Source organism: Leptopilina boulardi, unplaced genomic scaffold (assembly GCF_019393585.1).
Source record: "Leptopilina boulardi isolate dan_hultmark-lab unplaced genomic scaffold, ZJU_Lbou_2.1 LbouV2_38, whole genome shotgun sequence".
Taxonomy (NCBI): Eukaryota; Metazoa; Arthropoda; class Insecta; order Hymenoptera; family Figitidae; genus Leptopilina; species Leptopilina boulardi.
Genome location: NW_026137951.1, coordinates 3,139,081 through 3,167,064, shown reverse-complemented (window position 1 = coordinate 3,167,064; position 27,984 = coordinate 3,139,081). Strand labels below are relative to the sequence as shown.

Sequence of the window (27,984 nt, the reverse complement as noted above, 5' to 3'; positions counted from 1 at the left end):
TATATATAGGAAAAACGATCTTTATTTGTCCAACGACTATTTTACAATAATTTATCGTACAGTAAACATTTAAAAGGGTTAAAACCATAACTTCGTACATAGATTTTACAAATAATAATATACATCGAAACCTTCGTTTCTTCGCCGTTTTTTTTTAACGAAGATAAGGCGTTACTATATTATTTTGGTTATTTGTATATGTATATATCTATATATATATATGTTATATATTATATACTATATATTGTATATTGTATATATTATATAAAATGTATTGTAGCATTTAATATACGATCTTTGTAATTTTCCCTTTTTTTTCATTGAGAAAGGCAGCGCAACGTTGCAGCATTACACAAACGTTATTATTATTGATATTCGATTTTGTTCATTTGAAAAAATCGTCATCAAATTATGAAGGTTGACTCAATCTTAAATTATTATTATTATTATTATTATTATTATTATTATTATTATTATTTATTACACATTAGGTACTAATTGGAATTTTTCGAAATTTATAACAATAAAAAAACTTTACAAATTTTGTAGATTTTTTTTTTAATCCAGAATTTGCACATCTAATCATGAAAAAAAAGTTATTAATTTTTAATTAACGAAGTAATAATAATAAATTTATTAAAATTTATTTAATAACTAATAATTATTAACTATTATTACATTTCATTTTATGAAATGTTATTAGCTATAATTTTAATATATAGTATTCTTGACTATATAATAATTATTATAATCATGAGAAATATTGATAATTTGAAAATTTTGTTTATTATTATTTTTTTAAAATAATTTTTATATTGAAATTTTGTTATTATACATTATTTAATTATCTATTTAATTATTATTTCTCTTATTTTATATTTTTATTTTATTTTTTTTTAATTTTTAATTTATTTTTTTTTCAAATTTTTTGTTTCTTAATTTTAAATGATTGAGTCAACCTGAATTCCTCGATACAACCATATTGTTCGTAGATTATTTTATATATATATATTATATTATAATATATTATTTTATTATACTATATGGGAGTCTTCAAATATGGAATTCTCGCTATTTTGCATTCATTAAACTTTTATCATTATTATGTTTAACAATATTAATTTAATATTTTGTTTAGGTAAAAATGACTATATAAAAAGATACTACGTGGAAATGACTTATTTTGATATGTATAAAAAATTTTTTTTTTGTTTACATTCACTAAAACTGAGAAAGAAGAATTTTCATTTATATTATCTGAGGGGAATTTTATTGATAAATTAAAATCATTGATCATAATTATAATTAATTGCAATTATTTAAAAAAATTGATTTTGTAATAATTATAATATTAATTAATTTTTTGTCATTTATAAATAAATAAATGATAAATATAATAAATAATTTTAATATACCATAGGCACATATTGGCAAATAGGGGTGAAAAATGGATGCCTGGATAGATTCAATGGGGTTTCCATATTTGCAGACTTATTTTCTATAATAAACGATTTTTTTTTAAATTTATAAATTATGTTCCACTTCTCAATTACGTATTATATTTTTTACTTTAATGCTCATTTATTTATTTTTAGGAAGGATGAAGTGAGGACGTTCATAGAGATGATTTTCTTACTATTTTAAATTCCTTCATATTAATAATTTCATTATATATACCAATTTATAACAATCAAATAGAATATATATTATATGCTTTTTTTTAAATCCTTTAAGCAAGACTTTAATGATAAGCTTATAAATTTAATGTATATATTTAATTATATCATTTAATTAATAATTATAATCTATTTTTTTTATTTTTGTAAATAAAATCGGTATTTTTTTCACTGTAAAAATTACTTTTACTAAATTAAATTTAGATAATTTCTATTAATTAATTTATTTTCAAATAAATATAAATAAAAATTTGTTTTCTTGTAGCAGGATTCGAACGCAACGTCGTTTCTTTGTCGGTAGAGTACTCTTACCACTGAGCTATCTTTTAATTTCCGCTCTCATTGAAATTTAAAAAAAAATTTTTATTTTTAAAACCAATGCATATTTTCTTGTTCTTTTTACAAAAAAAAAAAAAATTAAGGAAATTAATAAAATAAGTTAATAAATTAATAAAATTATAAAAATGAATTAAATGAAAAAAAAATTCAATGAATTGACATAATGATTATCTAGTTTTGAACAATTATTTACAGATTATAAAATATTTTATACATATATGTAGTATGTATACAGATACAGGAAGGAAGTGGCGAAAGGCAAGGTTGAGCAATATAATATGAATATCGCGAAAATTATAATTTGAAAGGAACACGACATGGATATACAGCATATAATCGCGGTTTTTTTTCTCAATATATATTATTTATCATAATATATAGGTGCCGGGGAGCGGAAAAAATTCAATCGCCGGACTTCGAGCATTTTAGATTCATTCAATGACATTTGTTTCAATATACAAACATTTCGTAATTTAAAAAGGGTAAAATATACAGCCTCGTGTTTTCGATTCTGTTATTCGTTGAAAGGATTTTTTTTCATTTTTTGTTCATTTTTTTTTATTATTGACTGAACAATAATTCTCAACCATTGCTCAAAAATAATTGTGCAATAATCATGTTTCGATTTTTTTTAAAAGTTGTTATTCACACGTTTTATAAACACGTTACGTATATATATACAAATATATATATATATATATATATATATATATATATATATTACATAATCGTGTATTTTAGTGTGAGAAAATTATATCTTATGTCACACGTCTTTTGTAATCGTGAAATTTTAATAGAAAATTTTTTTTCATTTTATTTTTATAATTTTTTTTGTTGTCATAAATAATTTTTATAATATAATTCGCGCCAATTAAATTAATGATTAATTAGAATTTTTTTAAATTAAAACTTTTCATTTTTTTTTTTTAAGGGGGGGTATAAGAAATTTTTTTTTTTTCTAATTTAAAAAAAATCAATTATTTTGATATTGTTTGAATATATGAATTTACAAGGGAAAATTTGAAATTATATGAAAAAAACAAAAAATGATGCATTCTTCACATTTACACATGGAAATATCACAGAAAAAATATGCACATGCTGTGTAAATCGAAAAATATAAAATAGGCGCACCGCGGCTTTAAATATACTTATGACTTAGCTACTTCACTTGTTTTTTTTTTTTTTTTTATTTTATTTTTCATTACAGCGAACGCTGCTGTAATATTTATCTCACAATTTCTCAAGGCAAATAACTATTTCATTTTTTTCATGATTTAAAAAAAAAATTGTCACAGATAAAATAATTATAGAATTGCAATTATAAAGATTTTAATTATTTAGAAAAGAATTTTATAATTAGGGAACTTTTTTTTTTATAAGGATTAGGAAATTTTTTTTTCAATAAATTAATTATCAATTCCTTTTTGTTTTGATAAATTGTAGGTCAAAAAAAAAAAAAAAAAAAAATTAAAATTATAAAGAAAGGTTACAATAAAAAAAAGAAAAGAAAATGTGAGTTTTGACTAGAGCAAAAATTTGCAGCGTGAGTCATTCCATAAAGTTATTAATGCATATTAATTATGAAACGCACATTATTATTATTATTATTATTATTATTATTATTATTATTACTTTTATTTTTATTGTTATTTTTATTATTATTATTATAATTATTATTTTAATATTATTATGTATACTTTATCGAATTTTGTATCATATATATATAATGTCCTGATACTAGGCAACTTCTTTATACCTTATAATTTGTTTTCTTTCTTTTTTTTTGAAAAAGCTACCTGAAAAATTTCGATTCGTTTTTATCGATAGGCTATCATCATTTATCATATTGAAATATGTCATTTGTCATACAGATTGCGACTTCATTATCGAACAACGGTGGAATGGTGGCAGGTGTAACTTCTTTAACTGCATTATTAGCGGTTCTCGTTGTTGTACTTGCCGTTCCTGAAGTACCGGAAGTCGTTGGTATTTGCTACACAAATAAATATATTTTTATTTTTTTCTCAATTTTTTTCTTAATTTTTAATATTTTTAATTTATTTTGAATTTTTTTTTTAAATATAACTTAAATTGAAAGAAATATTTAAATAAATTTCGTGATTTTTATTTTAGTAGAAAAAGACTATTTTAGTCAGGCAAAACAATTAATTTTTTTTTTTGTAAGGTCAGGTACTGTTATACAAATATTTTCACAATTAATTTTTAAGTAGTACAATTAGTATTAGTTAGAAAACACTATATTTAAATTAAAAAAAATTTTTTTTTATTAGTAGCAATAATCAGTTTTAGTCAGACAGCACATTTGAAAATGATATATTTTTAAGTAGTAAAAGAAAGATTTGTCAGACAAAATGTTAAAATATTTTTTAATTAATTTTTAAGTAGTTTAAGGCGATTTCAGTCAGACAGAAAGTTGGAAAATTTAAAATTAGGCAATTTAGTAGTAACATTAAATTTTAGTCAGACGAGACGTCTTTAAGTTTTGTAATTTATAATTTATAATATTATTAATTATTTATTACAAAAAAATGCATATAGTCACTATTTTTTTAGTTTCACAATTTTTTTTTGCAGTAGTATTAGTTTTAGTCAGACAATACAATTTTATTTATTGCATCAATTTTTAAGTAGTAAAATACAGTTTTAGTTAGACAATTTGAATATTTTGTAATTTTTGTATAAGTAGAAAAATTCACTTTCAGTCAGACATTTAGTTTGAAAATATTGCATTATTTAAGTAGTAGAAATCAGTTTTAGTCAGACATGTTATTTTTAATTATTATAAATTTTTATCAGTAGTCACAGTTAGTTTCAGTCAGACAGAATTTTTACACATTTTGTAAAAATATTGCATTTAAAAATATTGCATTATTTAAGTACTAAAAACCAGTTTTAGTCAGACAGAATTTCTACAGATTTTGTGATTATTTTTCAAGTATTAATTGTCAGTTTTAGTCAGACAGTTTTAATAATTCTTAAATTTTGTTACAAGTAGTAAATGTCAGTTTTTGTCAGACAGATGGTGTAAAAATATTGCATTATTTAAGTAGTAAAAATCAGTTCTAGTCAGTCAAAACGTTTTAAAAAATTAAAATTTACATTTAAGTAGTAAAACTCAGATTCAGTCAGACAAATTGTTGACTAAAAAAATTATCGTTTACCTCATTATAAAATAGTTCTTTTCCTTCTTCAACCGATGGTAAAAGTTCGTCTGTTGAATGTGGAGTTCGTGGACTTGGTGTTGGAGCAACTTGTTGTTGTTGCTGCTGCTGCTGTTGTTGTTGTTGTTGTTGCTCCCTTTGTTTCGTTAACCTCAACTCTTGAAGAGCCTGTCTTTGTTCCTTATCATTTCGCTCTCGTTCCAGTCGTCGTGCGCTAAAACTTCTCGCTGATGAACCCGTACTGTGAAGTGATGCCAAACTTGGTCGACGTGAACCTAAATATACCAGTCAAAATAGAGAAATACATGGCATTATATTATTTCCAATTGTTTTACCTATTCTGATTTTTTTCTAAAAATTTACTCTATATTAGGAAATTACACCTTTTTTTTAAATTTGATTCAAAAGCAGATTTTTTAAAAATTTAATTTCCAATTACATGCGAGTGTTTAAGTATAACTATAAATAAAATAAAAATAGTTTATTATTCATGCAATAAAGGTTTGTTATTATAATCGAAAAAAAATTTTAATTGTAAATGAAAAATAATTCAAGTGTTTTACAAAAAAATGATTAACTTGTTTTTTGTTTTGAATATTTATTTTTTTCGAAATCATAATTTTTTAAGCTACAATAAAAATAAATATTTTGTAATTCTATGAAATTATGAATTAATAAATTTAATTAATTAATTACATTAATTAAAAAAATATATAGTTAATTAACTAATCTATAAAAAATACTTTTTTTTATTTCATATTCGTTGTTTTAAATCTGCGGATAATCTATAATTGTTTTTTTTTTTTTTAATGCAAATACTATTTATTTATTAAATCTATTCTTCTAATTCATTATTATCAATAATATATTTTTTCACTTTTTTTCTCCTTTTCCTCTATAATTATTAATTTAATTCTGTTCATTATTTTCTATAATTTCATGCGATATAAATTATTTATTTCATTAAATGCACTGTAAATATTCTAAAAATAATTTACTCTGTTTTTTTCAGTAACAATTTACAAATAAAGAATTGAAAAAATTTATTTAAATAAATAATGTAAATATTCAAAAAATGATTAAAAAATATTAAGAAAATTTAAATAAATGTAAAATTATACATATAACAGTGCATTTAAAAAAAAAATTTCTTCGTATTTAAGTTTTTTAAGTAGAAAAAAGTGAATAATTAGAAAGAGGACACTTTTTGGAAAAAAAAGACTATAAACGAAGCATTCTATATTACTAATCTAATTAACTAAATTAATTTATAAATTCTACATGCGTCGGTGCAGCAAGAAAGCGAGTGAAAATCCCACAAGCTAAATCTTACTTGAGAAATGAATTAGGAGGCCGCTGCCATCTTGCTGTTTCTCGAAAACATTAATTTTTATCCAATTTCTTTTTTTTTCTCGATTTATTTACACGGCTCATTTCAATAATTTATTTTTCATTACATAGTCCCTAAATATATTGCTTTTATATAGTTTTTCAATAAAATAATTGGTGGAATTATGTAAAAAAAAGAAATTATTTAAAAAAATTATAATTAAATTTATTCTGTTATTTATTTATTTTTTTTGTATTTTATAATTTTTCATTGTGTCTTGTACGTGTATCATTTTATAAATAAAAGAAAATTTATAAAAGAAATTAAAAAAACAAAACAAAAAATAGTAAATAAAAATAAATAAAAAATAGTAAATAAATAGTAAATAAATTAAAAATTTCATGCAGGATTTTTGAAATTCAGGAAGCTAAAAGACACACGATATACGTATGAAATAAATAATCTTAGAATTAGAGGGAAAAAAAGAAAAACTATAAATAATAATAAAATTATGATTAATTATTATTTTTAATAATAAAAAATAATTTAAAATCATTTTTAAATTCAGTTTTTGATGAAGATTAATTTTAAGAAAAATTAAAAAAAAAATAAATAAATAAATAAACAAAAAAATACGACACTTAAAACAATAATGGATGCATAACAACATTGATAGTAAAATTTCAATTGTGAAAAATTTATATGGATTTTGAAATTGATATAATAATTTACGACACAGAGGAAGTGGCAAAAAAAATTGAAAAAAAAAACAGAGAAAGACATTTATATAGATAGACAGAGGCACAGAATAGAGATTCGTCTACCGAGGCCGTCTGACGATCCCTCAGCAACGTCACTAAGGGCTCGACGATGTTTGTTGCCGCCCTTGGTCGACTGCCGATGACATGAAATCAGCAAGATGGCGGCGGCACGAGCCGCACCTGCTCTGGATGCTGGAACCAATGGACCACGACTTCCTGCACTACTTGGCCTTCTCGTGAAATTTAATGTACCACCGCTACTTCTTTGACTCGAACGTGACGATGGTCGTTCTCCATGAAGTACGTCACCTTTTATTAAAAAAAAAAACCAAAATTTATTAAATTAACTAATCAATTAATTAACTATTATTAATTAATAAATATTAATTAATAAATAGAAAAACAGATTTACATTTACGTATTTAAAATAATAATTACCAAACATAATAAGTAATATAATATATAATAATTATAATAATAATAAATAATAAATAATAAAAAAATAATAAAAAAAAATTAATAAATGGGGCATTCTATTTTAAAATTATACCCCTAGTAAACAATTGACAATATAAGACATTTTTTAAATAATTATTTCTCCCATTTAATTAAATCAAATTACTTTTGCAATGAGTGGTTTCGAAAGAGAAATTTCTAAACTTTATTATTGTAAAAAATTTTTTTTAAAAAAACGTTTAATTACCCGTGTGGAAAAGTGATGTGGGCCCCCAGCGGGGGCCCTTATGGATCGCCCTCATGCCATGAGGGCCGCATATGGATGATCCATAGGGGCCCCTCATGGAAACGACATGCTCATCGATGAGGGCGCCCGCATGGGCGATCCATGAGGGTGCCCCTACGGGCGCCCTTATGGGCCCTCACGTTTGCCCTCATCTTGCCCTCAAGTTTGCCATAATGTTTTTTAATCAATAATATTAATAATAAAAGTTAATTAATAATAAATAAGCTTAAGTTATGAATAAATAACATATTTATTTAATAATTATTCAATTTTAAATTAAATTCTTACTCAAATTCAATTTATTAATTAACGTTCTAATTAATTAACTGTCGGATATAATTAAAAGTAATAATAAATTAATTAATTAAAAAATTAAAAAATATTTAATTTATGCATACTATTAACGGATATTTTCATTTTTCAATTAATTCATACATAGAATTAATGATTAAACGCAAACCTGAGAAATAAATAAATCTAACGCATGGGGGGAATCGAACCTACGACCTACGGACTATGAGTCTAACGCTTTACCAACTACGCTACGTACGCTACTTCAAAACGAATGCTAACTTCTTGATGCTATTTAAACTTCAAAAATACCTAACAAAGAAAAGTGCTTAACATCATTTAGTTAAAGTTAAGATATTAAATTATATTTTCCAATCAAATGCAATTTATAAAATATAATTAATTATATGCTTTATGATTATTATCATGAATCATCTCAGGCGAATTTTCAAAAAAGTGTAAATATATTTTTATTAAAAACGCGTTTTTCGTTGTTTTAAATCATTGGAAACATTCATTTTTTGTTGATAAAAAAATATTTGATTTTTGGACTTAGAAAATTTTGCTAATCGATCATGAGGGCGATCCATGCGGGCCCCTACGGTGGCCCTCATCTATTTTGCCATAAGTGTGAGTGTTATTTTCAAAAAAGTGTAAATATATTTTTATTAAAAACGCGTTTTTCGTGGTTCTGAATCATTATAAACATTAATTTTTTGGTGATAAAAAAATATTTGATTTTTGGACTTAGAAAATTTTGCTAATCGATCATGAGGGCGATCCATGCGGGGCCCCTACGGTGCCCCTCATGGATTCGCCATAAGTGTGAGTGTTATTTTCAAAAAAAGTGAAAATATATTTTAATTAAAAACGCGTTTTTCATTGTTGTGAATCATTATAAACATTAATTTTTTGGTGATAAAAAAATATTTGATTTTTGGACTTAGAAAATTTTGCTAATCGATCATGAGGGCGATCCATGCGGGGCCCCTACGGTGCCCCTCATGGATTCGCCATATGGATCAGCCCTCATGGGCCCCCGCCGGGGGCCCCGAACTCTTGAGGGCAAGATCGTGGCTTTTTCCACACGGGTAGCATAAAAAATTTAGTTTGAAGGTTAAACTTATAAATATCTCAAAACACGTTGTCTCCGATTTTGACAAAATCTGTGTCAAAAGAAAGCTTAAATATTCTATTTTTTATTTCCGTAAAGTTTATAATGGACATTTTCGAGGATTTCGAGAAATTAATTAAAATTCTCAGACGTTTCAAAGGTTAAAAAGGGTTGAAATTTGCATGAATAGAGAACCTATGTTCAAATACAGCGGCATTTGTTTTTACGAAATTTTTAAATAAATAAATTTTAAAACTTCAATTTTAATCTTAATAATTTTTTTTAATTTGAAAAATTTTTAATTGCAAATAGCTAAAGATCAATATATTTATTGTTTACAATATTTTTTTTCTCTAATGTCAAGTGATGTAATAATGTAAGGTTAATGGAAATTAAATTTAAAAAACAAAATCCGCTCTGAAAGAAATGGTTCTCCATTCATACAAATTTCAATCCTTTTTAACCTCCGAAACGTCTGAGAATTTTAATTAATTTCTGGAAATTCTCGAAAATGTCCATTATAAACTTTACGGAAATAAAAAATAGAATATTTAAGCTTTCTTTTGACATAGATTTTTTCAAAATCGGAGACAACGTGTTTTGAGATATTTACAAGTTTAACCTTCAAACTAAATTTTTTATACTATTTAAATGTTTTTTTGAAAAAATTTTTTTACAATTGTAAAGTTTAGAAATTTCTCTTTCGAAACCACTCATTGCAAAAGTAATTTGATTTAATTAAATGGGAGAAATAATTATTTAAAAAATGTCTTATATTGTCAATTGTTTACTAGGGGTATAATTTTAAAATAGAATGCCCCAAATATTAATTAATAAAGATAAAAAAGATTTCTATATTAAAAAAATATTATTATTAATATTTATAGAATTATTATAAAATTACACTCAGAGAAAAGATTTCTTTGATTTAAAGAAATCAATTTCTTTGAATCAAAAAAATATTTTTTCTAAATGTTCCAATAATTATTATTATTTGAATCATTATTATATTATTATTATAATTAATTAATAAATTAGTTTTGAAATATGGAATAGAGATGAATATGCGATTTTTTGTTGTACGACATAATTTAAACATCAAAAACCTATCTTAAATTAACAAAACGAAAGAAAGCTTTCTAAAAGTTAAATTGCTTGCGGTTAAAAGTTATTCCTTAAAAGTTTGATCAACTTTCGAATATTATATATATATATATATATATATAAAGAGTACACTTATTTTCAGTTCTTCGGGTAAAGAGCTTTTTTCAATTTTTATTTCAGTGATTTCGCTTTCATAGATTATTTTAATTTTTTTTTCAAATTTTTACATGCAATTTCTAGATATTTTATTTAATTTGAAAAAATAACACTTTTTTATACATGAAAACAAATGTTTAAAATTATTTTAAAAATTATTTTCTTTTTATTAAACACTCTAAATTTTAATAACGAAATAAATATAGATTTAAATATATAATAGTAAATTAAAATAATTACCTTCTCATTATGATGAGAATATAATAATAAGATTCAGTATTTATTTTTTAAGAATATTTAATGCAAAACAAATGCTTAAACAATTTAATAAAAGAATATAGAAACAAAATAATTTTACTGTTCTCTAAATATATATGTATATATATATATATATATAACAATCAACTGTCTCTCTACTTCAAACATAATCAAATCAGAAACTGAAATGCATTGAATTTATGTTAACAATGAAATTTCAATATTTGCGTTTGAATTGAAGTAAACTCGTGAAGTAAGTAAACTTTAATTAAAATTCTACAAACTTAATATTAAATACAATTGTCATATTGTACCATTAAACATCATTATTAGCAATAATATTGTTTTAATTTTGAAAAAAAAATTTTTTACTCGAAAACAACACAGAAAATAAAAAGGCATTAAAATAATAAGCGTTGCAGCTTATTTTAATGGCTTTTATTTTTCTGTGACATCACTAATTTTATCATTTTGTCTTTAAGTAGTAAAAGAAAATATTAGTCAGACTTAGTGTTAAAATGTTTTTTCTTCAATTTGTCAGTAGTAAAAGACAGTTTTTTGTCCAATAGAATTTATAAGTTATTTTCAGTAATAATATCCATATTCAGTCAGACTGAAAAATTAAAAAAAAAATTGTAACTTATTTATTATTAGTAATAATAGTCAGTTATGGTCAGACATAACTGAAATATACTTTTTTCTCTAAGTGGTAGAAAGTATTGACAGTCAGACAGAAGGTCTTAAACTTTTTGCAAATTATTCTTTAAGTAGTATTAGTCATTGTTTAGTCAGACAGAAGATTTTTAATCATTCTTATTCTTTAAGTATGTAAAATGCAGTTTCATTCAGACAATATTCTATAAAAATATTGTCATTTTTCTTTTAGTGAAAAAAACTCTTATGGTCAGAAAAAAATTTTATTTTTATTTTTTAGTAGTAAAAGAGAGTTTTGGGTCAGGCAGAATTTAATTTTTTTTTTAATGTTAATTACTGTATTCATTGATGAATTAAGTAATTTTTTTTTTAACAATCTATATCAGTGGCGATAGAAATTGAAGTTTCGAACAATTTGCCTCAACTTGTAAATTTACATCTACTACTACAAATCTTCAAGCACACACAATATATTCATTTCACTGGGTTTCAGTGTAAGAAGAAGACAAATCGTTCTATTATTCGGTCATTATTCTCTATTCGTCCTGTGGTTGGCAATGCCAACTGTTTCTTCAAGTAAGATAAACTGAAAATTTACGATCTCTAATCAAAAATTGTCATGATGAGAAATTAAACTGTTATTTTTAAAACAAGAATATTATTTATAAAACTGATTTTTATTTACAATTTTTTTATAATAAGTAACAACAACAACAATGTCCATTGGAAATAATAATAATAACTATTATTATTATTATTATTATTATTATTATTATTATTATTATTATTATTATTATAAAATATTATCCAGTTAAAACATAAAATAAGTAAATAATAACAATAATAATAATTTTTATTATTTTATTATTATTTATTATTCACCTGTATCACTGGAAAAGAGCATTGGTGGTGCATGATTTGCATTGGCGAAATGTCTCGGCCTTGTGTATCTTGTTGAACTGAATAATTTCAGCACAAAGCATATTAAAAATGTGAATACTGCTAGGCCCGCTGCAACTCCAAGAAGTGTCGGGAAATCCGTTTTTATCAGCACCAAATCTGTGGAAAATAATTCGAATATTATCAAATTTTTTTTTGATTCTTTATATCCATTACAAAAAAAAACAATATAAACAAAAGTTTTGTGGAAAAAATATAATTTAAAAATTTTAATAACAAAAAAATGTATTTCTTTTTTGAATCTAACTTTTATATATTATAAATAGGAAAATCATAAAAGGTCCGTCTGACTAAAATTGTTTATCACTACTTATAAAAATTTTTGGAGAATAAAATAGTGTAATAGATAACGAGAATGAAATATAATAAAAATATTTTTAGATATATTATTTTTGGCGCCTGATATATATATATATATATATATATATATATGTGTGTGTGAAAAGTATTTATATCAATGAATATTAATTATTATAAATTTTAATTAATAAATATTAATTAATAAATATTACAATTAGAAACATTAATTAATAAATAATAATTATTATAAATATGAATTAATAAAAAAATTAATAAATCCTAATTAATAAAAATTAATAAAAAAAAAAAATTTCTCTTTTGTCTTATTGCATTTTCTATATACATACACATCGCAGATGATGTGTGCTGTAAATTTATAATCACGGCTAATCTTCTATAAGGCAGACATATAATACTCACTCGGGCGCAATACTATTTGCTTGTTTTGCTCACATGAAGGGTGTACACAGATGATAGAATGCATAAATATAGAGTACACACTTCATAACAACGTCTATTTCCTACTCAATTTTACAACTCATATAGTCATAGCGTTGCAATTGACACTGCTTTGCTCTGTTAAGCTCCGATTATTATTTTTCTAAAAAAATATTTTCCCCCCAAAATGATATTTTACAAAAAAAAAAAAAAAAATTTTCAATCTCTTTTGGATTATAAATTCCATTGAAATTAATTAATATTATTTTAAAAACAGGTCCCAATCAAAAATTTACTAATGGCGCAGTACTGGCGCAGTACTGACAAATACTGGCGCAGTACCCAACACAAATTAAATATATTAATTAAATTAGTCAACTAACTAATTAATACTATATTATATATAAAATTGAAAACACCAAGAGTTTTTATATTTTCTTATAATATATATTGCAAATTATTATTTAAAAAAATCAAAAAATAAATATAAAAATATGTTTATTATAAAAACAGTTCAGTAAAAATAAAAATGTTTATAAAATAATTATATAATGTATATAATTATGCAATTAACTATATAATTATTTTATTATTCACTTTAATTTATTAATTATTATATCAAATATAAATAAATTAACATTGAATTCAATTTAATTTACATAAAACAAAATTAGTTTACAAATTAACTCATCACAAATATATAATAATGAATATTAAATTCCTGAAATTAGGTAATTATTAAAAAAATTATTTAAATTATTTTCAAATTAACATTAAATTTTTCTTTATAATTCACTTTTTGAAAAAAACTGAAAAATAACATCCAGAAACAAATTACAATAATTTTATTGACCATTGAAATATATATATATAAGTTTGAAGGTTTAACTATTTTTTATAATTTCTATTAAGAAAGGTTAATTATATATTTTATATTATTGATAATATAACATTTGTGCAATTTTAGTTGAGATTGTATTTAATTTTTTAAATTAAATTTATATTTATTTTATTTTAAAAAATATTAATTTTTTATAAACAAATTTATTTGGGACGTTCTTTGTCAGCCGGACCACCCCATCTCTCCATAATTGGTTTAAATTAAAAAAATTTTTAAATATTGGAAAAATTAGCTTGGAATGTCTACTTTTTAATCCCGTTGGGCGCTTTTTAAAATTCAAAATGACGGATCCAATATGGCGGACCAAAAATTTAAAAAATGGAGCTAATTTCGTAAAAATGTCTACAAAGGGGTTTTTTTGGTCGCTGATTACAAATCCGATGTCAGTTTTAAAAAATTTTTAAATAGTTGATGACAAATCTCTATTTAAAATTCAAAATGGCGGATAGAATTAAAAAATTAAGCTAGTCTTGTGATTATTAATTAAACAATCCTCACGTAATTTCCATAAAAAGTTTTCTGGCGTTGTATTTGATAAGTTCAAATGGCACCTTTTTACGTTCAATATGAAAAAGTTAGATCAATTTTTTATATTTTGGTCCACCATTTTAGATTCATTATTTTGATTTTTTAAAAAGTAACAATGAATTCGTAAAGATTGTCCTGAAAAACCCTTAGGTATATATTTAACGAGTTTACCTCAATTTTTTGGATTTTTAATCAACTATTAAGAATTATTAAAAAGTAACCGCAGATTCGTAATCAGTGACCCCGAAAACCCCCGAGTAAACAATTTCACGGGTTTAACTCAATTATTTAAATTTTGGGCTACTATTTTAAGTCTGCCATTTTGAATTTTTAAAATCTAATAACGGATTTGTAATTAGCGACCCCAAAAACCCCCAAGTAACAAGCTTCAGGCGAATCTAAACGATTTTTTAATTTTTGTCAATTATATTGGATCCGCCATTTTGAATATTTGAAAACTAACACCGGATTCGTCATCACTGACCTCAAAAACCCCCGTGTAACAAGTTTAAATCGAATCTACACGATTTTTCAATTTTTGTCAGCCATATTGAATCGGCCATTTTGAATTTTTGAAAAATAACAACGGATTCGTAATCAGCGACCCCAAAAACCTCCGAGTAACAAGTTTCAGTCGAATCTAAACAATTTTTTAATTTTTGTCCGCCATATTGGATTTGCCATTTTGAATTTTCGAAAACTAACATTGGATTCGTAATCAGCAATCTCAAAAACCCCCAAGTAGTAATTTTCACGAGTCTAGCTCAATTTTTAAGTTTATCCGCCATATTTAATCCGCCATTTTGAATTTTTGAATTTTGAATGGAGATACGTTATTAGTTTGTAAGTAAACTATGTTGTGGTTATTTTTATCGTCATATGTGAAGCATTAAACAATAATATAGATCATATTAGTGGATTTTTTTGTGTTTTTTATGTCGTTTAGGCGCCATATTTAAGTCGCCATTTTGAATTTCAAAAAGCGCCCAGCGGGATTAAAAAATAGACATTCCAAGCTAATTTTTCCAATATTATAAAATTTTTTTTAAATTAAACCAATTATGGAGAGATAAAGTGGTCCGGTTGACAAAGAACGTCCCATTTATTTTTAGTTTGATCGTTAAAAATATTTTTTTTTTTGGTTTATTGCATATCTGAAAACAAAAAGAAAATCTTGCAAAATGTTTTAGACTTGGTCTCAGGAAACTTTTTGTTTAAATAATTTTACCCACAGAAAAGCAAAATAAAGTACATTTTAATTTTGAAAAATAAAATCAAGTTGAAAAAATTTTGATGAACAAAATATTTAAACAAAAAAATTCATCGGGTTCACTCTAGAACTTTTTGTAAACTAGTATTAATCAAAAAGAAAATCTATTTGAGCCAGTACTGGCTCAATATTGGCTCAGTACTGGTTTGCCAGTACTGGGAGAGTGGTACTGCACCAGTACGGATACAATGAAAATACCAGTACTGGTTCAGTACAGACTGCCCAGTCTCGGCAGCCAATACTGAACTAGTACTGCGCCAGTAGTCAACTCTGGTATAATACTGAAATTTTTGGTTGGGGTATTTTTATTTTTTAATATTATTTTTGTTTCCCCTCGTGTATAATAAAGTAAAAAAAAAATAATTTGAAACTAAATTGAAATTTTGAGTGACATTTTTCGTTTTTTAATAACATACAAAAAAAACAAAAGAAAAAAAAATTTCTTTAATATCTTTTCTTTTACTGTTCTCTACTGAATATATGAAATCTTGAAGTACAACCGCTAATCCCTCAGGTTATGTATAGTTTCATACAAATTGAAATAAGAAAAGAAACAGTAAATATTTGCATTTTAGCCAAAGGACATGTGAGTTTGAATATTTTACTTATTTTGGGAGAAAAAAAAATGATTCTTTATAAAAAAAAAAATTACTACTTTTTTATTTCTAAAATTTAATTAAATAAAAATATTCGTCATAGAGCTGAATAAAAAATTTTTTTGCTAAATAACTATACTTGCTTTTATTAAAAAAAAATTTGTTTAGTTATTGCTAAATAACTGTATTTTATTTGCTTCCAATAAAAAATTTTTTTTTATTAATAACTATTTGCTTCCAATAAAAAAAAATTTCGTTTATTGTTAATAACTGTTTGCTTTCAATAAAAAAAAAAAAATTGTTTGTTGTTAATAACTGTTTGCTTTCAATAAAAAAAAATTGTTTATTGTTAATAACTGTTTGCTTTCAATAAAAAAAAAATTGTTTATTGTTAATAACTATTTGCTTTCAATAAAAATAATTTTTCATTGACACAAATAAAACTTTGTTTGGCAAAAATAAAATTTTCATTTGGCACAAATAAATATTTATTTAGTTCTACATGGTGACAAGAGAAAAAAAAATACAATAGATGGGTTATAACGTACCTTCGGCGCAAAATACTTTCTTATTAGGTCTTGACAAGGCGACCCTATGATATCCTTCCTCACAATCGCACACTGCATTGTGTTGAACTTGCGTACACGTTGAGTGTTGATCAGCGAACGTACAACTAGCTCGATAAAAACATTGTTCACCGAGTTTTTTCGCTGAAATTGCAACAAAAAAAAGTTTTAATACCTATTTAATTAATCTATTTTATTAAATATATATTTATTTATTATAGAGAAATAAATAGAAAAAATGAAATTTGTCACTAAATAAAATATTCAAGGATTAATAGTTTAAGAATAGTAAAAAAAAAATTAGCCAACTAACGTGGATAATTAAGAAGACGTAATTGCTCGCGGTGAGAATTTGCAAAAAAAAAATATATATTAATTAGAAAGTTTAAACAATACACTGGGAACCAAACGAAATGAAAACAATGTCAGCTCGTTATAATTTTAATGAAAAAGCATTATAAATTAATGAAGGATAATAAATATGTGAATGTGTAAAAATATATACATGTAAATATATAGGAAAATAAAAGTATTCTTTTATACGACCTATTTTGCATTCTATAACGCAAGGGTTTTTTTTATATTTTTTTAATCTTTTCTTTTCAATTTTTTTTTTCATATAGTATTTCTCAATTTTTCTTTACAATAGTAAAATAATAAATAAAATAATACAATAGTGAAAGGTCTCTCCACTTTTTATTATTTTTTTTTTATAAATGAGAGAATTCGAAGAGAATGGAGATTCAAAGTTTTGAATGGAACTTACGTTTGGCACATCCCTTGCTAGGCCCGAGGCGCACAGGGTAAAGTTTCTCGCACTCACACCTGTGAGTGATGGAGTCACAGAAAACGTGTTGTAATAATGGATTGCATGTGAGGTTACATGGCGAGCCCAAGTATTTGCCGTTTTCTATAATAAAAAGAAAATTTTGTTTAAAATTATTTTTATTTTCTTATTTGAATCCAATTTTTTTTTGTTTTGTTCATTTTTTATTTAGATATTTTTTTAATATCACAAATTATAATATTTTTATTCAAAGGAATTTATTATATTTCCTGAATTAAATTTACATATACGAATAAAAGAATTTTTATTTATTTATTTTTTTTTTTGGAGGAATATTTTTATTGTAAAAATCAAATTATTTTTAAATTTACTAAAAATAAATAAATTGATAAAAGTTAAGCTTCAATTTATATAAAACATTTAGTTGCGATCGTTATTAATAATATAATGATTTCAATACTAAAATAAAATATTTCGTAATACTGTTATACTTTTTATGATATAAATTTTTCAATTTTTTAATTTTATGTACGATTTTTTTTTTAAATCGGATTATAAAAACAGATTACACATGAAATATAATCATTTGTTTCAGTAGAAACCAGATTATTTTTTGTCAAACGTATAATCAAATTTTTTCTGTCAAAAAAAAATATATATATATAATAATTCTGTATATGGTTGGCGAGAAAAAAAAATAGTGTGAAACGTAATTTTAGTGCAAAAGCACAGTTTCAATTATTGTTAACAAAATATTCTGTTAAATAACGATGCGATATTCTACATTATATAGTAATTAAAGTGTTAAAATCGGATCAATGAATTTTGTTATCAAGTTGCATTTTATGTATTAATAGATGAGTTTTATTTTCAAATTAGATTTCACTGGGAAAAGACTTTTTAAGTCAGACATTTATTTTCGTAATTGCTTTTACTAACAATATTAATGAAATTGGTATTTAAATATAAAATTTAGTAGAAAAGAAACTAAAATTCAGTAGAAAAAATCTCTTTTAGTCAGACAGAAATATGAAAATTAGTAGAAAAGTTTATTTTAGTCAGACATATTGTTTAGCAAATTTTTGTAATTGCTTTTAATAACATTATTAATGAAATTTGCATTTAAAAATAAAATTTAGTAGAAAATGTCAGTTTTAGTCAGACATAAGTATAAGAAATTAGTTAGAAAAAAAGTGATTTAATCCGACAATGTGTTTATGAAACATATTTGTAATTATTTTTATTAACATTGTACAGAAAAATAATTTTAAAAACTAAAATTCAGTAGAAAAAGTCTGCTATAGTCAGACATGAGTATAAAATTTATTAAAAAAAGCAGTAATAGTCAGACATCGTAATTTCCATTTTTTTGAAATAATTTCTATTATAATCGTTATAAATAAAAAATATTACATATTCAAGTTTAGTAGAAAAGTATTGTTTTAGTCAGACATCGATATGAAAATAAGTAGAAAATGCCTGTTTTATTTAGGTATTTATTAATTAACAGATTATGTCATTTAATTACACTGTAATAAATCTAGTATTTTGAAAAATTAAGAAGAAAAAAGCTTCTTTTGTCAGACATCCTATTTATCATTTTTTTTTGCTATTTTTATCAATAGTGTAAATTGCAAAATAGTTCAATTATAAAATTCAGTGAAAAATTGCTGTTTTGGTCAGACAGTTAAATAAAAAATAGTGAAAAAGAGTTTTAGTAAGACAGTGATATATAAATTAATAAAAAAAAAGTTGTTTCAGTCAGACATCTGATTTATCATTCCTTGACGTTTTTTAACTAACGTAATTAAAAATATTACTTAAAAATTATTATTAGTAGAAATGTTCGTGTTTAGTCAGACATGGATATAAAAATTAGTAGAAAGAAGTTTCTGTAGTCAGACATCCTTTTTATCCTTGCCATTTTTTTTTTTTGCGAACAGTGTAAAATAAAAAAAATTGTTCATTTACAAAATTTAGTAGAAAATGGCTGCTTTGGTGAGATATAAAAAAAATAATAGAAAAATCCTTTTTTGTAGTGAGACATTAAATTTATTATTTCTTGACATTTTTAATAAACGTTGTAAATAGAAGTAATATTTAAAATTTAATTTAAGTAGAAAATTGTCTGTTATCGTCAGACAGTAGTGTAGAAAAAATAGTAGAAAATATTTGCTTCAGTCAGACATTCTGTTTGTCCTTTTTTTCATCAACATTGTAAATCCAAAAAAAAAAGATTATTTAAAATTTTTAATGCAGTAGTAAAGCTCCTTTTTAGTCAGACAGGAATAAAAGACTTTTATTCCAGAAAAAGAAGTTAAAAAAAAAAGATTAAAAAGGCAATTTTTTAAAGAGGAACAAAATTCTCGTCTTAAATAAAGAAAGCTGAACTGGCAATTTTACAGGTTACGGAATGTGAGAAATAGAGAGAGAGAGAGGGAGAGGTCAAAGGGCGTTCAATGTTGGAATATCGTGCCAATATAGTTTCAAGAGAGAGAGAGAGAGTATTGTGAGGTCGATAAAAAGTACCACTAACCATCGAGCGCAGCATTTATTTAGGCTTAGCGCGAGAGAATAATAAGGATCTGTTTTTGTTTTATAGACCTTATCGTATTTTTCTTTATATATAGATGTATGTGTGTGTGTATTATGTGACAGTTTTGTAGTATAATAGTATATGGCACAGAGAACGTGGTCCAAGTCGCATTCATTAAAATCAATACATCTCTCGCCTACTGCTGAGGCTTTTCTGCACGTGTATTTTCCCTTCTGGAATGGCGACTCTTATATTTTCCGGGTGAACCTAGACACGTGCGCTTGCCTCTCTCTCTATATATATATATATTCCCTCTGTACTGGTAACAGTCATTGAAACAACTCAATTGATCTATAGATCTTCCCTAAAGACAAAAGCTTCGTAAAGTAGGTTGCGCTCAACAAAACACGCAGCAAACTCAATTCTGAAATATATATATATAGTTCATTACAATTCATGCGGCTTTTTAAGAAGTGCGCAGTTGTCATTTACATTTTTTCTTTCTTTTCATTGGCTAATTAAAAAAAAAAAAAATTGTCAACAAAAAAAAGGGAAGATTATAATATGAAAAGAAAATTTAGAAAGACTTTCCTTTTTACAATTCTTTGTTCATAAGATAAATTGTCTGACCAAAAATTGATTTGATCTACCGTAAAATGGGGTAAAGTCGGCGTTTGCGGGTAAAGTCGGCCGGCGCTTTAAACACTTAAATATTGTATTTCATTTATTAATTTACATTAATTCTAACTACATTTTTAATAAAACTCGGATTTCTTCTGGAAAAAAGTAATAGTTAAACTTTAAAATGATTTAAAGCGCCGGCCGACTTTACCCCCAAACGCCGACTTTACCCCATTTTACGGTACTTGTTTTTTTTTTTTTTTATTAAATTTTTATTTTCGACAATTTATTTTTAAAAAATTTATTTGACAAAAAAATAAACACAATTTGGATTTAAAAATATAATTGTAACTCTACTTTTTATTTAGTACTTTAGGAAAAAAAAGTTACCCTTGTCTGACTTAAATGTATTTTTTCTACTGATTCTTATTTTTAATGTGAGAAAATATTTATTTAAAAAAAGTATGCTTAAATTTGGATCTAATTTTTCCCGTAAATTTTTTAAGTGGAAAGATTCAAATTTTCAAAAGTTAATGCACTCTGAATAAGAATTTATATATGTCTGACTGAAACTTTCCTCATCTTCTGAATTTTAATGCTCTACATTTGTAACAAAAAATCCACATTAAAAATTCAGTGAAAGCTCCTTGGAGTAAAAGTTTGATTTCAGTTACATTAATATTGGAATTAGAAATAGAATTAGAATAAGAATTAGAATTAGAAGCAAAAATAGAAATAGAAGTACAATTAGATGTAGAATTAGAAGTAGAATTAAAAGTAAAATTAGAAGTAGAATTAGAATTAATAAATTTTTTCTCTACAATAAACTTTTTTTCTCTACTAGAAAATTTTCTTTTTGTTTTCTATTTTCAAAGAACAAAATCTTGTTTCAATTCTTTTTTCCGAACAATTTTTCTCTCTATCCCCGAAAAAAAGAATTAAAATAAAATTTTTTTTTCAAATTTTAACAGTTTTAAAAAATAAAATATAAATATATTATAAAATCATTTTCCAATGGAAATAAATAGAATTCGTATATTTCTAGCATTGCGGATATATTTTATAAAAGAAAAAAAAAAGTCGATGAAGGAAGTAATTTTGCGGAAACCGTATCAAATTATCTACTTGTCCGCAACTCTCTGGGTTAGCCTATCAGAAAGCTCTTTTTGTTATAGATGAGATAGCCTTCTTCATTTTAAATCGATAATTTCACACAAACTGCATTAATCCCTTGAAATAAATGCAAGCGCTGCATTCTATGAATGACAAATTATGTGCATACTGTAATACGATTTTTTTTTTCAAACATAATTTTCTATTTACAATCCCGAGGGGGTGGAAAATGTTGTTTATTATAGTATATATTTTTTTGTTTGTTATGAAAATATTGTTTCTAGAATTCTTTTAATAAAATAACAAATTTTTAGTTAAATTTAGTTTAAATTGAATTTAATTAAAAAATTTAATAAAATAGAATATAAAAAAAATTAAATATTAAATAAATAACTAGATAATAATTATAATGATAATAAAAATAAATAAATAGATAGAATATTTAATTTAATTTCGTGTATATATACAATATATTTAATACAGAATAAAAAATTAGGTATCTTAATGTAAAAAAAATAATAAAAATCTACTTTTGGCAAACATCCAATTATCGATGTTTGCCTCAAGTTTTTACAATATTACTGGTTTCATAACTAGTTTCATATTTCGTCTTGAATACTTTTATCCTTACGTTTATATAGTTTATACATTTTTCATTCTCTTCCATTTTTATTTAGTTTTTTTTTCATTAATTGAATAAAAATTATTTATTTATTAAAAAATTATTTCTTATTTATTAATATTAATATTTTATCAATATTAATTTTTCACGCAGTATTTTTTTTTAATAATTAAATCAGTATAGAAAAAAATATCTCTCATATTGAAAATGGAAATATTCAATTCTCTCGAGTTTCAAAATCAATTTACCATTTAGAAAGCCTCACAGATATTCAACGATATTATCAAATGAAATTAAATTCATCAGATTGAAAATAATACGAAAAAGGACAATCAATTTTTTTTGCGGGGGCGGAGGGTTGGGGGGTAAATAAAATTTATATAATTTTGAATTTTCGAATAAAATTTAATTTATAATAATTAATGAGGGAAATAACACATTGTCTAATTTTACATTGATCGACATAGTTTTCTGCCCTTGAAAGATCTTACGATTTCAAGAAAATAATCGACTAATTGTTATCTGATTTATCTATACGTTGTAAAATTTAAATTCCTGTTATATATCAAGTATTAACTTGTCCAAGTCATTCTATCTTACATTTATATCTCCGACAAGTGATCGTTTTAACGTTTTCTATTTTCTCTCCCACCCCCAATTTTTTTTACTAGTTTTTTTCAACTTTACTTTTTTACGTTAAATAAAATTTGAAATTTTATTTTTCTTTATTTTTTTATATTATTCTATTTTATTTTTTTTTTACTATTTATTTTTTCGTTATTTTTATTATTCAAATTAATTTTATTTATTTATTTATTTAACACAATTGCCGACAGTTTTTTAAAAATAAATATTGGCATAAAAATAATTTTTTGAAATTTAATTAAATTTTTGAAATTAATTATATAATATAAAAAATTTTTTTCGATAAATTTTTTTCTCATATTATTGTAAATTTCAACGTCAGTTTCAATTCGAGCCAAGTAGGTCTAAGATATCGGAATAATATGGATTCAATGAAATGAGCCTGTTCAGATTTATTGGTAAAAAGAATATAGTTATTACATTTTCCTCTTCTTCAAGTAAAAAAAAAAATAAAATAAACAGCCACGTAAAGAAAATTTTTATTTCAATTGTTCAAAAAATAAAATTCAATAACAATCATTAATAATAAATGATAAATTTCAGTTATTTATTTAATTGTATTAAAATAAATCCTTAATTTTTTTTTATGAATGAATTAAATGCTAATTAGGAATAATTTAATTTTAATGTGAAATTTCATATTAGTAATATAACATTAATTTTCAAAATACTGAATAATTAGCCTCGTGTGTGGTGTAATAGTGTTTCTAACTAGTAATTTGTGCGACAAACATACACTTCTCGGTTTACACAACCAATTAGTCTATAGTTTGATTCACAAATTTATAAACATGAACTTGTAATTATTATTAGATAATAAAATTTTTACTCAACACGTGAATAAAGCAAAAAAAAAAAAAATTAAATCTTGTATACAAAACAATTCCAATTTTTTATTTATATAATTTAATTAATATTTAAATAAGTGTTTTATTTTTATATTATTAAAATGTTCTAATAAAAAAAAAAATTTAATTCAAATTTTACTAAATAATTTTTTTTTTTTTAAAGTAGCAAAATTGAAAAATCATTTTTTGGCAAAAAAAAAAAAATATTTTTTTTCACCAATGAATTAAAAATTTTATTCTTTAAAGGAACAACACACGCGGTAAATGAGGGTGAGGACCCTTATCGATTCCTGCTATTCGAGTTGGTTGTAATAAAAATCTGAGGTTAAGAATTTTAATTTTTCACATATTTCTCAAATCGTATATCTATTTGTATATATATATTTTTTTATATTTGTCGCAAATAAATCCGATCTGTTGACAAGTTTCGTGTTTCACTTTACGCCCAGTAACCATATTTGTATATATATATATATATATATATATATATATATATAACATGCTCACGCAAACATCTCAACTAAATTCTCAGGGTAATGCACTCTCTTTCTCGTCCCTCTCACAATGTTATCACCAAAGAGAAAACAAAATAGAATCAATTTTTGATTCAAAAATCTCTGAAACAATTTGGAAATTTATTTATTATAAAATAAACTAGAAATGTCAATTTTTATTTAATTATTCTATTTAGAAACAAATGATGAAAAATTAGTGTAACTAAATTAAAGAAAACGTGAAAAATGTGAAAATAAAATAGATTTTTTTAAAAATGAATTTGATCAATAAAATAATAATTTTAATTAATTAAATTAATTTAAGTAATAAGGAAATTGTAAAAGCCTTTGAAAAAGGCGTACAATGAAATAAATTATTATTATTATTATTACTATTAATAAAATAATAAAATAAAATATAAATTGGAAAAATCTATTATTGTTTAAAAAATTGAGTAAAAAATTTTTATTAGTTAATTTCTAAACTAACATTAGTTATCATCGAGAACAATATTTTTTCCAATGCAGGCAAATACTTTTTTTTTCTAATAAAAAACGAAAAATATCTCCCCTAGGGAAAAATTAATCTAGAACGACGGAAAATAAATTGAATTAAAATTTTCTAACTAAAATAACATTATAATAATAATATATTCAATGTAAATAATATTAAAATTTTATACAAAACAATACAAAATAGTTTGTTTTTTTTCGCTAATTCTATTATTTATATTGTTTATTATATTTTTAGTACTCTACGTACAAATGGGCAATGCATTATATAGATAAATATATAAACAATAAATATTAAATTTTATATAAAAATTTTCTATAAATTATATAATAAAAAAAAAAAATAATAAAATTCTAAAAATCACACACGAACCTGTCGTAATGTTTCCCGCGAGGATATCCTCATCGATCTCATCTTCATCGTCGTCATTGTTGTCGTAGACGTTAACGTCGGCCAGGATACCCGACAATAGTGACGAGGAGGCGGCGGCGGTGTTGGCGTCATTATTATTATTATTATTATTATTATTATTGTTATTATTATTATAATTATTATTATTATTGTTATTCTTAACGTTATTAAAATTATTATTATTATTATTATTATTATTCACGTTGAGATTGCGTCGATGATGATGATGGACCTGCTCCTGATCCGGCAGGCCGCAGGATGGGCGAATCAGGAAGACGATGCAAACCAGCCAGAAACAGCAGCAGGTCAGTCTCAGGGCGAAGAGAAGTGCGCTCATCGCCCCCACGGCGCGAGTCAACCCCCGAAACCGGCCACCGGCGGCGCATCGACATCTTACCCCCCACCACTTGACATGAGCTTTAAAGCTCTGCGCAGAAACTCGCGAAATTGTGAAAGCTCTCTCTCACTCTCTACCTCTATGTTGATGATCAGCGCCTTCGTACGGACGATTTATGTAAACTTGTATTCTTTAGACATTTTTATCAACGTTTTTAATAATAATAATAATAATATGAGAAATTCTTTAGGTGTCTGACTAAAAACTGATATTTACTACTTAGAAATTTATAGATAATTCTATTTTATCTTATTCGAAAAAATATTATTATTCAGATTTTTTTTTACTTTCTTTACTTTTTTTTAAAATCATTTTATATATATATATTTATATATTTTTATTTGTATACCTGTGTCTAACTAAATATTGACTTTTACTACTTTGAAACTTTTCGATAAATAAATAAATTATTTTTATTTGAAAAAATATTATTTTTAACCGTTTTTATAATTTTTTTACATTACAATTTTCAATATATATATTTAAATATGTCTGACCAAATATCGCCTTTAACTACTTAGAAACTATTCGATAATTGTACAAATTACTTTTTTTTTTTTGAAAAATATTTAATTTTTTATATGTGTCTGATTAAACATTGACTTTTACTACTTAATTTTTGTTTTTGGATAATTTTATAAATTACTAATTTCATTTTTTAACAATATGATCATTATTTTTTATATTGTAAACGGTTTTATTATATACATATATATATATATATATATATATATATTTAAGTTATCTATTATTGTATGTGTCTGACTAAATACTGACTTTTACTACTTAAAATAATAGAAAATAGATAATAAAAAAAAAGAATAGAAAATAATTGCATAAATTACAGTAATGGAAAAATGTGAATATCATTTTTTTCAACATCTAATTTATATTGATAGTTTATTTAAATAATAGACACATTTTTTATTGTATACTATATACACGTGTCTGACTGAACACTGACTTTTACTACTCATAAATTTATCGATAACTATATAAATTACCATTTTGAAAAATATGTTTTAAATTTTTACATTGTAATTTATTTTATTACTATCAAAATTAAAAGCGCGCAAAAATTAAATATTCCAATGTTTATTAAAAAAAATTTAAAGAAATCAATTCCAAAATTTGAAAACACAATTATACAACTTTGTCAAAAATGAGAAATGTAATTTACAAAATTTGACACACGTCAATACATTACAATTCAAAAAACACGTAAAATCAATATGGACCAACTTCAAGTTAGGACAGAAGAACAGACCAAGCATTTTATTATTAAATAATAATTTTAGATAGAACATTCTTCTGGAAAATAAAAAAATCCTTTACAAAGTTAAATAAAATTAAACAGAAAGAATCTATTTTTTTTTTACCTTCAAACAACACATTACCTCCAAAAACAAACCTACCAATTGAACCTAAATTGCAATAGAATAAGAACAATCAATTTTATAATAATAATAATAATAATAATAATAATAATAATTATTATTATTATTATTATTATCATTATTATTATTATTATTCAAAAAACACGTGAAATCAGTAGAGACCAACTTTTAGTGAGGACAGAAGAACAGACCAAGCATTTCATTAATATATAATTATTAGATTACATATTATATTGTATATTTGTATTTGTCTGATTAAATACTGACTTTTACTACTTAGGAACTTTTTGATAATTGCATTAAATAACCTTCTTGAAAAATATAATTATCCCCTTTCTTATTTTTTGTACAACATTTTAGTTTATTATTTTTTTTATAGATTATGCATTTGTACTGTATATAAATGTCTGACTGAACACTGACATTTACT

The 27,984-nt window shown here is 23.5% G+C and overlaps 1 protein-coding gene across 2 annotated transcripts; it reads right to left on the bottom strand.

The window, feature by feature from the left end:
- Positions 1 to 4: 4 nt before the first annotated feature.
- LOC127288235 (putative uncharacterized protein DDB_G0284213) lies at positions 5 to 26,145 on the bottom strand. 2 transcript variants are annotated; one of them, XM_051315590.1, is made up of 7 exons: positions 25,722 to 26,145; positions 17,936 to 18,079; positions 17,152 to 17,313; positions 12,493 to 12,669; positions 7,355 to 7,600; positions 5,201 to 5,475; positions 5 to 4,011 (listed from the first exon to the last, which is right to left on the bottom strand). In XM_051315590.1, the coding sequence occupies exons 1-7, from the start codon at positions 26,095 to 26,097 to the stop codon at positions 3,853 to 3,855; spliced, it is 1,539 nt and encodes a 512-aa protein (XP_051171547.1). In that variant the 5' UTR covers positions 26,098 to 26,145; the 3' UTR covers positions 5 to 3,852. The 2 variants fall into 2 exon arrangements, with proteins under 2 accessions (XP_051171547.1, XP_051171548.1); XM_051315591.1 differs by having other exon boundaries at positions 7,472 to 7,600.
- Between the last annotated feature and the right edge of the window lie 1,839 nt (positions 26,146 to 27,984).

Excerpts from the sequence above, each read along its gene's own strand:
- LOC127288235 (XM_051315590.1), bottom strand. The coding sequence starts at position 26,097 with ATGAGCGCACTTCTCTTCGCCCTGAGACTGACCTGCTGCTGTTTCTGG. Across the intron at positions 18,080-25,721 it reads CGCGGGAAACATTACGACAG|AAAACGGCAAATACTTGGGC; the intron begins GTTCGTGTGTGA and ends TTTTTATTATAG. Across the intron at positions 5,476-7,354 it reads GGGATCGTCAGACGGCCTCG|GTTCACGTCGACCAAGTTTG; the intron begins GTAGACGAATCT and ends TGGTATATTTAG.